Here is a 12,933-nt window from a genome sequence, read left to right as displayed (position 1 = left end):
TACACAAACTTATGGGGACTCTCCTCCAAAACTACAAACACATTTTTCTACTTTTTCCACATTTTTTCTAATAACCTTGTGTACACTCCACTGATAAAAAATTTCACAAATGTTGGAAACAAATCAATTCCGCAATAAATGTCAACTGGTTTCAGTAAATTAAAAAAATAAGGTCAATATGTGAATGGCGTCCAAATGAAAGCACTTCTCTTTTTTTCATTATGAGGAACATTTTCAAGAAATCAACTTTTTCAGGTATCCAAAGACAAATCTTGTAAAGTTTTAATTGACTGACATCCACTGGAATAATCAATCAGCAAACCAAGTTACTGAAAAGAAAGAAGCCGAAGTTCAGTCTACATTTATCAAATGTAGAAATGGTCAAAACCTTTTCTTCCTCCTGCTTTCCTGAGGATTTCTCCTCCGTTTTCTTTGGCGGAGATTCTGAGTCTGACTTTGGCGACTCGCTTTTGCTAGAGTTCTGTCCCTTTGCGTCCTGGTCTCCCTCGCTAGCTGCCCCCGCCGCTGCCGATGATGGATCCTAGACCACAACAACATCCGTGACAACATCCTTGACGGTCACCAACCACCAGTCAGTATAACTTTAATCCTATTTTCCTGATGACTATCTACTTATGGTTTATAAAAATGGGTGGCAAGTATTTTTGGTAGGTCAATTTATTTCAACCATTATTTTAAAATATTTGTCTTATTTTAGGCCAGGCATTTTATTCTTTTACAAGCCTCAAAAAGGAAAAATGTATTACAAACATATTGAATAATTATTTTTATTTTTAAAATCATTCGTTTTAATAAATCACAATGATTATCAAGTACGAATATCAAGTTTTTCACTTTTGTCTTCTGCGTTGAGAAAAGAGGTCACAAAAAATACAATTCAATTTCAGACCAAATGCCAAATTACAAAAATGTTGATATTTTTTAACAACATTAGTCATGTTAGTACTGATTATTTTTCAGTTAAAAAACACACCATTTGGCGACACCATGGACGACATTTATAACACAGGATGCCTTGAATATTTCGATCGACCAATAGATGTAATATCTCAGCATCGGAGCTAGTCAGCAGGAAAACAGCACTGAAGATCTATTACATTCTCATGTGACAAACATACAGAAAAAACTTAGAGCAAAGTTTCAAAAGTAACCAACACCACTCATTCAAGCTGCAAGAATGTTATTTAGGGTGGTGCAGTTGTCACAAGAAGTGGCAGTGGGTGTATTACACATTCAGGGGATGCTTGTCACACCAGCGGTGAGATGCAGTGACGTAGACGTAGAAAACAACGAAACTCATGCAGCAACTTCACGTCTATTATGACATTGAATATATACTACTCAAAAAATGTTAAGGATCACCCAATTCTTTCATTTTACTCCAGTTCATCTGTGATGGGATGTCACTATAGCAATATGAACGACCGAGATGGGCCTATTTATTTTGGAGTATTATAAATGATCTTCGCTTGAACAAATAATGACATGTTCATGGACGAAATTAAAATCCATTACATTTGTGAACTTATGGGCTGATCATTTTTTGTGTTGTTTGAAGGGCGAATGTTCAATTGGAGAATTATGATCAAAAGCAACAGAAATATTTTAGGAAATCATAAAAAATTAAGAATATTATATTCCACATTGATTATTTTTCATTTTATTCAAAAGCAATTGATGCTCGTGATGTCCATCACTGGATCGTGTGGTCCAGACTTGATTTTTTACACACACAGAGTGAGTGAGTGAGTTGGGTTAAATGTCGCTTTGAACAGTATTTCAGTTACATGTCAGCAAAATCTGTTTGTTTGTTGTTTTACGCTGCACTCAGCAATATTCCAGCTTTATGACGGTGATTGATAGTGATTTATATCATTGGGATCAATGACATACTTCAACCAAGTCAGCAAGCCTGACCACCCGATCCCGTTAGTCGCCTCTTACGCCAAGCATATTTGCCTATTACAGCAAGCATGGGTTGCTGAAGACCTATTCTACCCGGATCTTCACGGGTCTTAATCACTGTTAATGTGGGAGGAAAGACCGAAATGATGCAGACCAACTCTCCACAGCAAACTGCAATGTCTTAGAGGACTGGACTACCTGCGGCCCTCATTACTGACAGACCACTGTCATATACCTGGAATATCTCTGAGCCCAGCATTACACAAACAGATGTTATAAATCAATTGAAATATTTCTGTATACAAAAGGCTTTAGAGGAAGCTGGAGTGGGAGTGTCAGTCATAAGAACACTAACGGTAAAACAAATTATATGATCAAGTTGACAACTGGTCTAATCTCTACATTAACTTATATCACAACACTCAGCTAAACTACAAATACTGACACAAACAGAATACATGACATGACAACACTACAACACTGATTTCTTGAGAAATGGAAATGCATGAAAACCATGGCAACGTACCTCGTCTGAGTCCTCTACTTTGGCCTCCTTGTCTTTGCCGTCTGATCCCCCGAATAGACCTCCAATGGCACTCCCTATTTCTGCAAGGAGAGTGAGTGAGTGAGTGAGTTGGGTTTAACGCCGCTTTTAATGCTATTCCAGTTATATCACGGCGTGTCAGCTTAATGTGGGAGGAAAGCCCGAAGTGATGCAGGTCTAAGACGTTTACCACTTCGGTGAAACCCACGAGCACGGGTATGGTGCTGACAAACCTAGAAACATAATTGGCGCGAACCGGGATTCGAACCCACAATCATAGGTTTCTGGCATGCTCAAGGGACGCAACTCTGCACAGCGAATCGCAGCACCGTAGACGACTGGGCCACCCATGCCCCCTCAAGGAGGAGAGTGGTGAGTTAATGTGGGAGGAAAGCCCAAAGTGATTGTAGTTGTAGTTTACCACAAGCATCGTATTGTTTGTTTGTTTCTGTTTAATGCCGCACTCAGCAATATTCCAGCTCTACGACGGCGATCTGTAAATAATCGAGTCTGGACCAGACAATCCAGTGATTCACATCATGACCATCGATCCACGCAATTCGGATAGGATGACATGCATCAACCAAGTCAGCGAGCCTGACCACCCGATCCCGTTAGTCGCCTCTTACGACAAGCATAGGTATACAGTGTTCCCTCGTTATTGCTCTCTTCAATAAACCGCTAGTTCGGTTTTAGCGCGCGGTAAAACATGGCTCCCAAAATTTACTAACATAAACTCAAGTTTTCCAATGAAACAATGTTTTCCCCCATCTCAGAAAACATTATCAGCCCTATCACCGCAATCACACCGGAAATACCAGTCAACAAGTCTGAACTGAAGTACGCAATTTAATCCTATTATAATATCTGGTTATAAACAAATTGTTCATTGTTTATCTGGACTAATGTTTGCAATATATTTTATTAATTATATTCAAAATTTAATTCAATACCGTATTCGACGTAATAAGCGCCCTGCTCTAATAAGCGCCCACGGCGATAATTGCTAATATATTGGCAAGTGAACAATCCCAATTAGCACCCTTTCCGATTGATCAATGTACACAAGACTTATTTATTCGTGTATAATACGCACTCGTGTGTTATATGCACCCTTAATTATGGGCAATTTAACAGTATATAAACAGTTCAGGCTGTCAGCATAAACCACAAAATTTATCTTTCCACTCTGTTTTACCCCACCAAAATAAATATTCTAATAAGAGCCCCCTATTTCTAATTTTGAAAGCGCCCTGGGCGCTTATTACGTCGAATACTGTAATTATAATAATGTTTACAATGATTTAGCCGAAATCGTATGCTAAGAGATCGGTAGATCATACAACTCACCGTTATTTACAGCAACCACGGTCAGATTACCGCTATTGACGACTTGAAACGAATTTTAGTTGCAAGAGAATGTATACACATATCATAAATGCTGAAAGTCATATTTGAGGCAGTTTGACTATTTAATGTCAACATAACTTTTTCGCAATCGAAATACATGTAGCGCCTGAATTCCCTACGGCGACTGATGAAATTGTTCCATACATCAAAAAATATCCTGCATACCACCTGTACCAAAGTGCTACGCTTATGATTCTTATAATTTAAAGTGAAATATATATATATAGTGGAAGCTCCGACTAAAATAACGTTATATTGGAACATATTATTCACGATAAAATAACAATTTCAGATACAATTTCTTCCGATCATTGCATCAAAATTCTTTGAAGTTGTATAATTGGGTACCTTTAAACTGAATCACCGGTAGATTGGGAGGAAACGTGTGCACAGCTGATTGCTGTTTCCGGCTTAGTTTACGAGAAAATACACACGGTAGTCTTAATCTCTGTATACAAAACAATGCCTTGGAGAACAGGAAATACATTTTAAATGGTAAATCATCATGTGTAGTGATGTTTTATATCAAATTTCATACTTTTATTGACCAAGTTTGTTATACCTGTTTATTCGCCTGAATTCGCTGAAGGGATACGATGTGGTTTTTTTAAAGTGCATATTAAAACTCGATGAATCTTTGTTTACACTATGAATCATAAACAACTTCTATTCTAATCTTTTTTTAAACTCTGAAATGTGCAACGTAGATGATGTTAGGTAGGCAGAGCATGTATACTGTTTTGTTGGTCATCTACCACCTAAGACTCGACCTTCGTTAAATTGCTGATCTATAACGCTCATCAATTATTTGGACCCCGAAGGTAGCGTAGTTGCAGTGCTGGCGTGGCGTGTGGTGTGATGGTGGTGTGGCATGTAGTGTTGATGGTGTGGCGTGTGGTGTTGATGGCGTGGCTTGTGGTGTTGATGGCGTGGCGTGTGGTGTTGATGGCGTGGCGTGGCGTGTGGTGTGATGGTGGCGTGGCGTGGCGTGGCGTGTGGTGTTGATGGCGTGGCGTGACGTGGCGTGGCGTGTGGTGTTGATGGCGTGGGGTGTGGTGTTGATGGAATGGCGTGTGGTGTTGATGGCATGACGTGTGGTGTTGATGGCATGGCGTGTGGTGTTGATGGCATGACGTGTGGTGTTGATGGCATGACGTGTGGTGTTGATGGCATGACGTGTGGTGTTGATGGCATGACATGTGATGTTGATGGCGTGGCGTGTGGTGTGATGGTGGCGTGGCGTGTGGTGTGATGGTGGCGTGGCGTGTGGTGTTGATGGCGTGGCGTGTGGTGTTGATGGCGTGGCGTGTGATGTTGATGGCGTGGCGTGGCGTGGCGTGGCGTGTGGTGTTGATGGCATGACGTGTGGTGTTGATGGCGTGGCGTGTGGTGTGATGGTGGCGTGGCGTGTGGTGTGATGGTGGCGTGGCGTGTGGTGTGATGGTGGCGTGGCGTGTGGTGTTGATGGCGTGGCATGTGGTGTTGATGGCGTGGCGTGTGGTGTTGATGGCGTGGCGTGTGGTGTTGATGGCGTGGCATGAGGTGTTGATGGCGTGGCGTGTGGTGTTGCTGGCGTGGCGTGGCGTGGCGTGTGGTGTTGCTGGCGTGGCATGGCGTGTGGTGTTGATGGCGTGGCGTGTGGTCTTGATGGCGTGGCGTGGCGTGGCGTGTGGTCTTGATGGCGTGGCGTGGCGTGGCGTGGCGTGTGGTCTTGATGGCATGGCGTGTGGTGTTGATGGCGGTGTTGATGGCGTGGCGTGTGGTGTTGATGGCGGTGTTGATGGCGTGGCGTGTGGTGTGATGGTGGCATGGCAGTGTTGATGGCATGGCGTGTTTTGTGATGGTGGCATGGCTATATTGATGGCGTGACGTGTGGTGTTGATGGCGTGGCGTGTGGTGTTGATGGCGTGGCGTGTGGTGTAGATGGCGTGGCGTGTGATGGTGGCGTGGCGTGGCGTGGCGTGTTGTGTTGATGGTGTGGCGTGTGGTGTTGATGGCGTGGCGTGGCGTGATGTGTGGTGTTGATGGCGTGGCGTGTGGTGTTGATGGCGTGGCGTGTGGTGTTGATGGCGGTGTTGATGGCGTGGCGTGTGGTGTGATGGTGGCATGACAGTGTTGATGGCATGGCGTGTTTTGTGATGGTGGCATGGCTATATTGATGGCGTGACGTGTGGTGTTGATGGCGTGGCGTGTGGCGTTGATGGCGTGGCGTGTGGTGTAGATGGCGTGGCGTGGCGTGTTGTGTTGATGGTGTGGCGTGTGGTGTTGATGGCGTGGCGTGGCGTGATGTGTGGTGTTGATGGCGTGGCGTGTGGTGTTGATGGCGTGGCGTGTGGTGTTGATGGCGTGGCGTGTGGTGTGATGGTGGCGTGGCGTGTGGTGTTGATAGCGTGGCGAGGCGGTGTTGATGGTGTGGCGTGTGGGGTGGTTGGCGTGGCATGTGGTGTGATGGTAGTGTGGCGTGTGGTGTTGAAGTTGTGGCGTGTGGTGTGATGGTGGCGTGATGGTGGCGTGGCATGTGGTGTTGAGGGCATGGCGTGTGGTGTGATGGTGGCATGGCGTGGCGTGGCGTGGCGTGTGGTGTTGATGGCGTGGCTTGTGTTGATGGCATGGCGTGTGATGTGATGGTGGCGTGTGGTGTTGATGGCGTGGCGTGGCATGTGGTGTGATGGTGACGTGGCGTGTGGTGTTGAGTGCGTGGTTTGTGTTGAGGGCGTGGCGTGTGGTGTGATGGGGGCGTGTGGTGTTGATGGCGTGGCTTGTGTTGATGGCATGGCGTGGCGTGTGATGTGATGGTGGTGTGTGGTGTTGATGGCGTGACGTGTGGTGTTGATGGCGTGTTGATGGCGTGGCGTGGCTAGGCATGTGGTGTGCTGGTGGCGTGGCGTGTTGTGTTGATGGCGAAGTGTGTGGTGTTGATGGCGTGGCGTGGCATGTGGTGTGATGGTGACGTGGCGTGTAGTGTTGAGTGCGTGGTGTGTGTTGAGGGCGTGGCGTGTGGTGTGATGGGGGCGTGTGGTGTTGGGGGCGTGGCGTGTAATGTTATGGTGGCGTGGCGTGGCATGTGGTGTGATGGTGGCGTGGCGTGGCGTTGAGGGCGTGGCATGTGATGGTGGCGTGGCGTGTGGTGTGATGGTGGTGTTGATGGCGTGGCGTGTGGTGTGATGGTGGCATGGCGGTGTTGATGGCGTGGCGTGTGGTGTGATGGTGGCGTGGCGTGTGGTGTGATGGTGGCGTGGCGTGTGGTGTTGATGGCGTGGCGTGTGGTGTTGATGGCGTGGCGTGTGATGTTGATGGCGTGGCGTGGCGTGGCGTGGCGTGTGGTGTTGATGGCATGACGTGTGGTGTTGATGGCGTGGCGTGTGGTGTGATGGTGGCGTGGCGTGTGGTGTGATGGTGGCGTGGCGTGTGGTGTGATGGTGGCGTGGCGTGTGGTGTTGATGGCGTGGCGTGTGATGTTGATGGCGTGGCGTGGCGTGGCGTGGCGTGTGGTGTTGATGGCATGACGTGTGGTGTTGATGGCGTGGCGTGTGGTGTGATGGTGGCGTGGCGTGTGGTGTGATGGTGGCGTGGCGTGTGGTGTGATGGTGGCGTGGCGTGTGGTGTTGATGGCGTGGCATGTGGTGTTGATGGCGTGGCGTGTGGTGTTGATGGCGTGGCGTGTGGTGTTGATGGCGTGGCATGAGGTGTTGATGGCGTGGCGTGTGGTGTTGCTGGCGTGGCGTGGCGTGGCGTGTGGTGTTGCTGGCGTGGCATGGCGTGTGGTGTTGATGGCGTGGCGTGTGGTCTTGATGGCGTGGCGTGGCGTGGCGTGTGGTCTTGATGGCGTGGCGTGGCGTGGCGTGGCGTGTGGTCTTGATGGCATGGCGTGTGGTGTTGATGGCGGTGTTGATGGCGTGGCGTGTGGTGTTGATGGCGGTGTTGATGGCGTGGCGTGTGGTGTGATGGTGGCATGGCAGTGTTGATGGCATGGCGTGTTTTGTGATGGTGGCATGGCTATATTGATGGCGTGACGTGTGGTGTTGATGGCGTGGCGTGTGGTGTTGATGGCGTGGCGTGTGGTGTAGATGGCGTGGCGTGTGATGGTGGCGTGGCGTGGCGTGGCGTGTTGTGTTGATGGTGTGGCGTGTGGTGTTGATGGCGTGGCGTGGCGTGATGTGTGGTGTTGATGGCGTGGCGTGTGGTGTTGATGGCGTGGCGTGTGGTGTTGATGGCGGTGTTGATGGCGTGGCGTGTAGTGTGATGGTGGCATGACAGTGTTGATGGCATGGCGTGTTTTGTGATGGTGGCATGGCTATATTGATGGCGTGACGTGTGGTGTTGATGGCGTGGCGTGTGGCGTTGATGGCGTGGCGTGTGGTGTAGATGGCGTGGCGTGGCGTGTTGTGTTGATGGTGTGGCGTGTGGTGTTGATGGCGTGGCGTGGCGTGATGTGTGGTGTTGATGGCGTGGCGTGTGGTGTTGATGGCGTGGCGTGTGGTGTTGATGGCGTGGCGTGTGGTGTGATGGTGGCGTGGCGTGTGGTGTTGATAGCGTGGCGAGGCGGTGTTGATGGTGTGGCGTGTGGGGTGGTTGGCGTGGCATGTGGTGTGATGGTAGTGTGGCGTGTGGTGTTGAAGTTGTGGCGTGTGGTGTGATGGTGGCGTGATGGTGGCGTGGCATGTGGTGTTGAGGGCATGGCGTGTGGTGTGATGGTGGCATGGCGTGGCGTGGCGTGGCGTGTGGTGTTGATGGCGTGGCTTGTGTTGATGGCATGGCGTGTGATGTGATGGTGGCGTGTGGTGTTGATGGCGTGGCGTGGCATGTGGTGTGATGGTGACGTGGCGTGTGGTGTTGAGTGCGTGGTTTGTGTTGAGGGCGTGGCGTGTGGTGTGATGGGGGCGTGTGGTGTTGATGGCGTGGCTTGTGTTGATGGCATGGCGTGGCGTGTGATGTGATGGTGGTGTGTGGTGTTGATGGCGTGACGTGTGGTGTTGATGGCGTGTTGATGGCGTGGCGTGGCTAGGCATGTGGTGTGCTGGTGGCGTGGCGTGTTGTGTTGATGGCGAAGTGTGTGGTGTTGATGGCGTGGCGTGGCATGTGGTGTGATGGTGACGTGGCGTGTAGTGTTGAGTGCGTGGTGTGTGTTGAGGGCGTGGCGTGTGGTGTGATGGGGGCGTGTGGTGTTGGGGGCGTGGCGTGTAATGTTATGGTGGCGTGGCGTGGCATGTGGTGTGATGGTGGCGTGGCGTGGCGTTGAGGGCGTGGCATGTGATGGTGGCGTGGCGTGTGGTGTGATGGTGGTGTTGATGGCGTGGCGTGTGGTGTGATGGTGGCATGGCGGTGTTGATGGCGTGGCGTGTGGTGTGATGGTGGCACGGCGGTGTTGATGGCTTGGCGTGTGGTGTGATGGTGGCATGGCGGTGTTGGTGGCATGGCGGTGTTGATGGCGTGGCGTGTGGTGTGATGGTGTTTTGTTATACAACTTACTGGACCAGGCAGACTCGTCTTTCTCCTCAGCAGCTTCCCCAACTTTCTCGAACACAGACTCAACCTGCAGCAATGGAGTACACACTCATCAAACTTCTCGTGACAGTTACAACCGATTTGGGCGTTCTAATAACTGCAGCCTGAGGACCCACTTTACTGACGGCCACTTTACTGACGGCCACTTTACTGACGGCCACTTAAATGACGGCCACTTTGGCTTATAGCCTATTTTGTAATGTGTCCAGGACATTTCTTCAGGGGAGGTAATTTAGATATTACAGTTCAAGATTGTCTCCCCTTGGTCGGTTAACATCAAAGCTTAAGTTTGATTCCAGTATATATCTAAACTTCCGATGGGTTTTGTTTCAAACATACTACTTCATTGTTGATAGGGATATTTTCTCTCAATAAAACACAAAACTGATACCCATAACATGTCAAGTGGTTATTTAAATAGAATGACAATGATTGAATGGTATGCATGTGCTTTTCTGAAGGGAGAATGCCTCTCATTCAACTCACCTTATCTAAGTGGAGGATGCCTCTCATTTAGCTCACCTTATCTAAGTGGAGGATGCCTCTCATTTAGCTCACCTTATCTAAGTGGAAGATGCCTCTCATTTAGCTCACCTTATCTAAGTGGAGGATGCCTCTCATTTAGCTCACCTTATCTAAGTGGAGGATGCCACTTTCATCCATTCTGAAGTGGGCTTTGATGCCCTTGCCCTCGGCGCCCTCCTTGTGTTTCTGGTACGCATCCTCAACCCCGATGAGTGACACGTTCGACAGTAGCAGCTGCGGGAATGACCTACATGACACGGAACATGTTCCTGTAATGACCTACACAACTTCGAACATATTCCCGTATCGACATTAGAGAACATATTCTTGTCACGACCTACACACTACAGAACATATTCCTGTTACGACCTACACAACATGGAACATAATCCTGTAACGACCTACACACTACAGAATATATTCCTGTTACGACCTACACAACATGGAACATAATCCTGTAACGACCTACACACTACAGAATATATTCCTGTTACGACCTACACAACATGGAACATAATCCTGTAACGACCTACACACTACAGAACATATTCCTGTAACGACCTACACACTACAGAATATATTCCTGTAACGACCTACACTACAGAACATATTCCTGTTACGACCTACACAACATGGAACATATTCCTGAAACAACCTACACACTACAGAACATATTCCTGTTACGACCTACACACTACAGAACATATTCCTGTTACGACCTACACAACATAGAACATATTCCTGTTACGACCTACACACTACAGAACATATTCCTGTTACGACCTACACAACATGGAACATAATCCTGTAACGACCTACACACTACAGAATATATTCCTGTAACGACCTACACAACACGGAACATATTCCTGAAACAACCTACACACTACAGAACATATTCCTGTAACGACCTACACACTACAGAACATATTCCTGTTACGACCTACACACTACAGAACATATTCCTGTTACGACCTACACAACATAGAACATATTCCTGAAACAACCTACACACTACAGAATATATTCCTGTAACGACCTACACAATACAGAACATATTCCTGTTACGACCTACACAACATGGAACATATTCCTGAAACAACCTACACACTACAGAACATATTCCTGTAACGACCTACACACTACAGAACATATTCCTGTAACGACCTACACACTACAGAATATATTCCTGTATCGACCTACACAACATAGAACATATTCCTGTAACGACCTACTCACTACAGAACATGTTCCTGTAACGACTTTCACACTACAAAACATGTTCCTGTAACGACCTACACAACTTCGAACATATTCCTGTATCGACATTAGAGAACATATTCCTGTAATGACCTACACACTACAGAATATATTCCTGTAAGGATCAACACACTACAGAATATATTACTGTAACGACCTACACATTACAGAATATATTCCTGTAACGACCTACACACTACAGAATATATTCCTGTAAGGATCAACACAACACGGAACATGTTCCTGTAACGACCTACACACTACAGAATATATTCCTGTAAGGATCAATACAACACGGAACATGTTCCTGTAACGACCTACACAACATGGAATATATGAGACACTTTTGTTTCCCCCCCCCCTATTTCACGGGACGGAATGTTTTATATTTTGAATACATTGAATACATCTCAGATAGTATCAAAATATGGACAAAACTCACTTTTTGTCTAAGTCGGACAGGAAGTCAATGTCGCCATATCCCACACTGAAGGAGAAGTCGGAGTAGTGCTTGTTGAAGGTCATGACCTTCTTCTGGGGGTAGGGATTCATCCGCCCAAACAGGGTCCGCTTCACGGTCTTCGAAGACTCACTTCCATCTTCGGAGGTGCGATGCTTTTCAAACTCAACCTGTGGTAATTATATGATAAACAGTCACTGAATTCATATTTCATAATTGCTTGTCTACTTATCATATCTGTGTTATATTTGGGGGCACATGTCTGTAAATATCTATAATGTTGAGTGAATGGTGAGGTGAAATGGGGTTTAATGTTTGTGTTGAAGATTATTGCACTAAAATTGCGGTGTGTGTGTGTGTGTTGGGTGTTACTAGTCCCAACTGATGCTGATTTATAGTGCTAGCTCACTGAGATACCATGCCGCAGTTTAACATAAATACCCCACTCAGACACACTCTACTGACTCGACCAGTCCTTGTTTTAGCACCCTTTATGCCGAGCGCCAGACAGGGTAACAAGAAGTACCATCTTTTAACCTCTTTTGGTATTACGAGGCCGGGGACCGCAACCATGACCTTCCTCTCTCTGACCTCATCACAAGGGTATACTACAAGCATGAGGTACTGGGGGTACTGGGGGTACTGGGGGCTGCTGTTCCCCTGACGACACTCACCACTATTGGGTAGACATTGCCCTCCTTCACATTGAAGGTCTTGACCTTGAAGCCCTTGCCGAGGAAAGCTGCCTGGTACACAGCCCCCATGGCCGCCGACTCGTCCGTGTTGATGCTCTTCCCGAGCTCCGAGCTGGAACAAATACAATTTAGAAAAATCTAAATATTTGGTTACATGTATACTCCTTAATGCATTTACTGGTATTTTTTTTACAGAAAGATGAGGCTGTGTAAGATCCAGCTTAAAAAGAAGTTGTTCCAACTAGTTGTGTGGCTAATCCAATCACAGGGTGCCCTGGGAAGTGATGACATCACGGAACATCACATTACTGCTTCAACCAGACTCTGACAAGTTGTGTATAATATAGCTCCCGATAATCTACTGGCATCCTTTTGCTTATTAATTTGTTCAACAATTTTTATATGATAACTCTTATTTCAACCGCGGAGTATTTTACGGCAGCTTCTCTGTATCAATCTCCACTCACGAAAGCGCCTTCCAGAACGTGAATTGTATCAATTTTATGGTTTGTGTTTTCTCGTCAGTAAATGCATTAAGGACTAAAATGCAGGATAAGTTGAAAAATTTAACTTTGTGATTGTATATAACACAATGTCTTTTAAAGGGA

The 12,933-nt window shown here is 47.1% G+C and overlaps 1 protein-coding gene across 2 annotated transcripts in view; it reads right to left on the bottom strand.

Moving 5' to 3' along the window:
- LOC139472804 (hypoxia up-regulated protein 1-like) overlaps positions 1 to 12,933 on the bottom strand; it is a 50,927-nt gene that overhangs the window by 14,790 nt on the left and 23,204 nt on the right. The window contains exons 13-18 of one of the 2 annotated variants that reach the window (XM_071255278.1): positions 12,305 to 12,437; positions 11,613 to 11,800; positions 10,016 to 10,157; positions 9,350 to 9,413; positions 2,453 to 2,532; positions 389 to 541 (exon numbers count right to left, since the gene is read on the bottom strand). In XM_071255278.1, coding sequence (XP_071111379.1) covers positions 389 to 541; positions 2,453 to 2,532; positions 9,350 to 9,413; positions 10,016 to 10,157; positions 11,613 to 11,800; positions 12,305 to 12,437 — 760 coding nt within the window. The remainder of the gene's footprint in view (positions 1 to 388; positions 542 to 2,452; positions 2,533 to 9,349; positions 9,414 to 10,015; positions 10,158 to 11,612; positions 11,801 to 12,304; positions 12,438 to 12,933) is intronic. The other variant, XM_071255279.1, reaches the window with a different exon arrangement.

This window comes from Haliotis cracherodii, unplaced genomic scaffold (assembly GCF_022045235.1).
Source record: "Haliotis cracherodii isolate W230 unplaced genomic scaffold, xgHalCrac1.p SCAF_25, whole genome shotgun sequence".
Lineage (NCBI taxonomy): Eukaryota > Metazoa > Mollusca > Gastropoda > Lepetellida > Haliotidae > Haliotis > Haliotis cracherodii.
This window is presented reverse-complemented; position numbering and strand designations above follow the sequence as displayed.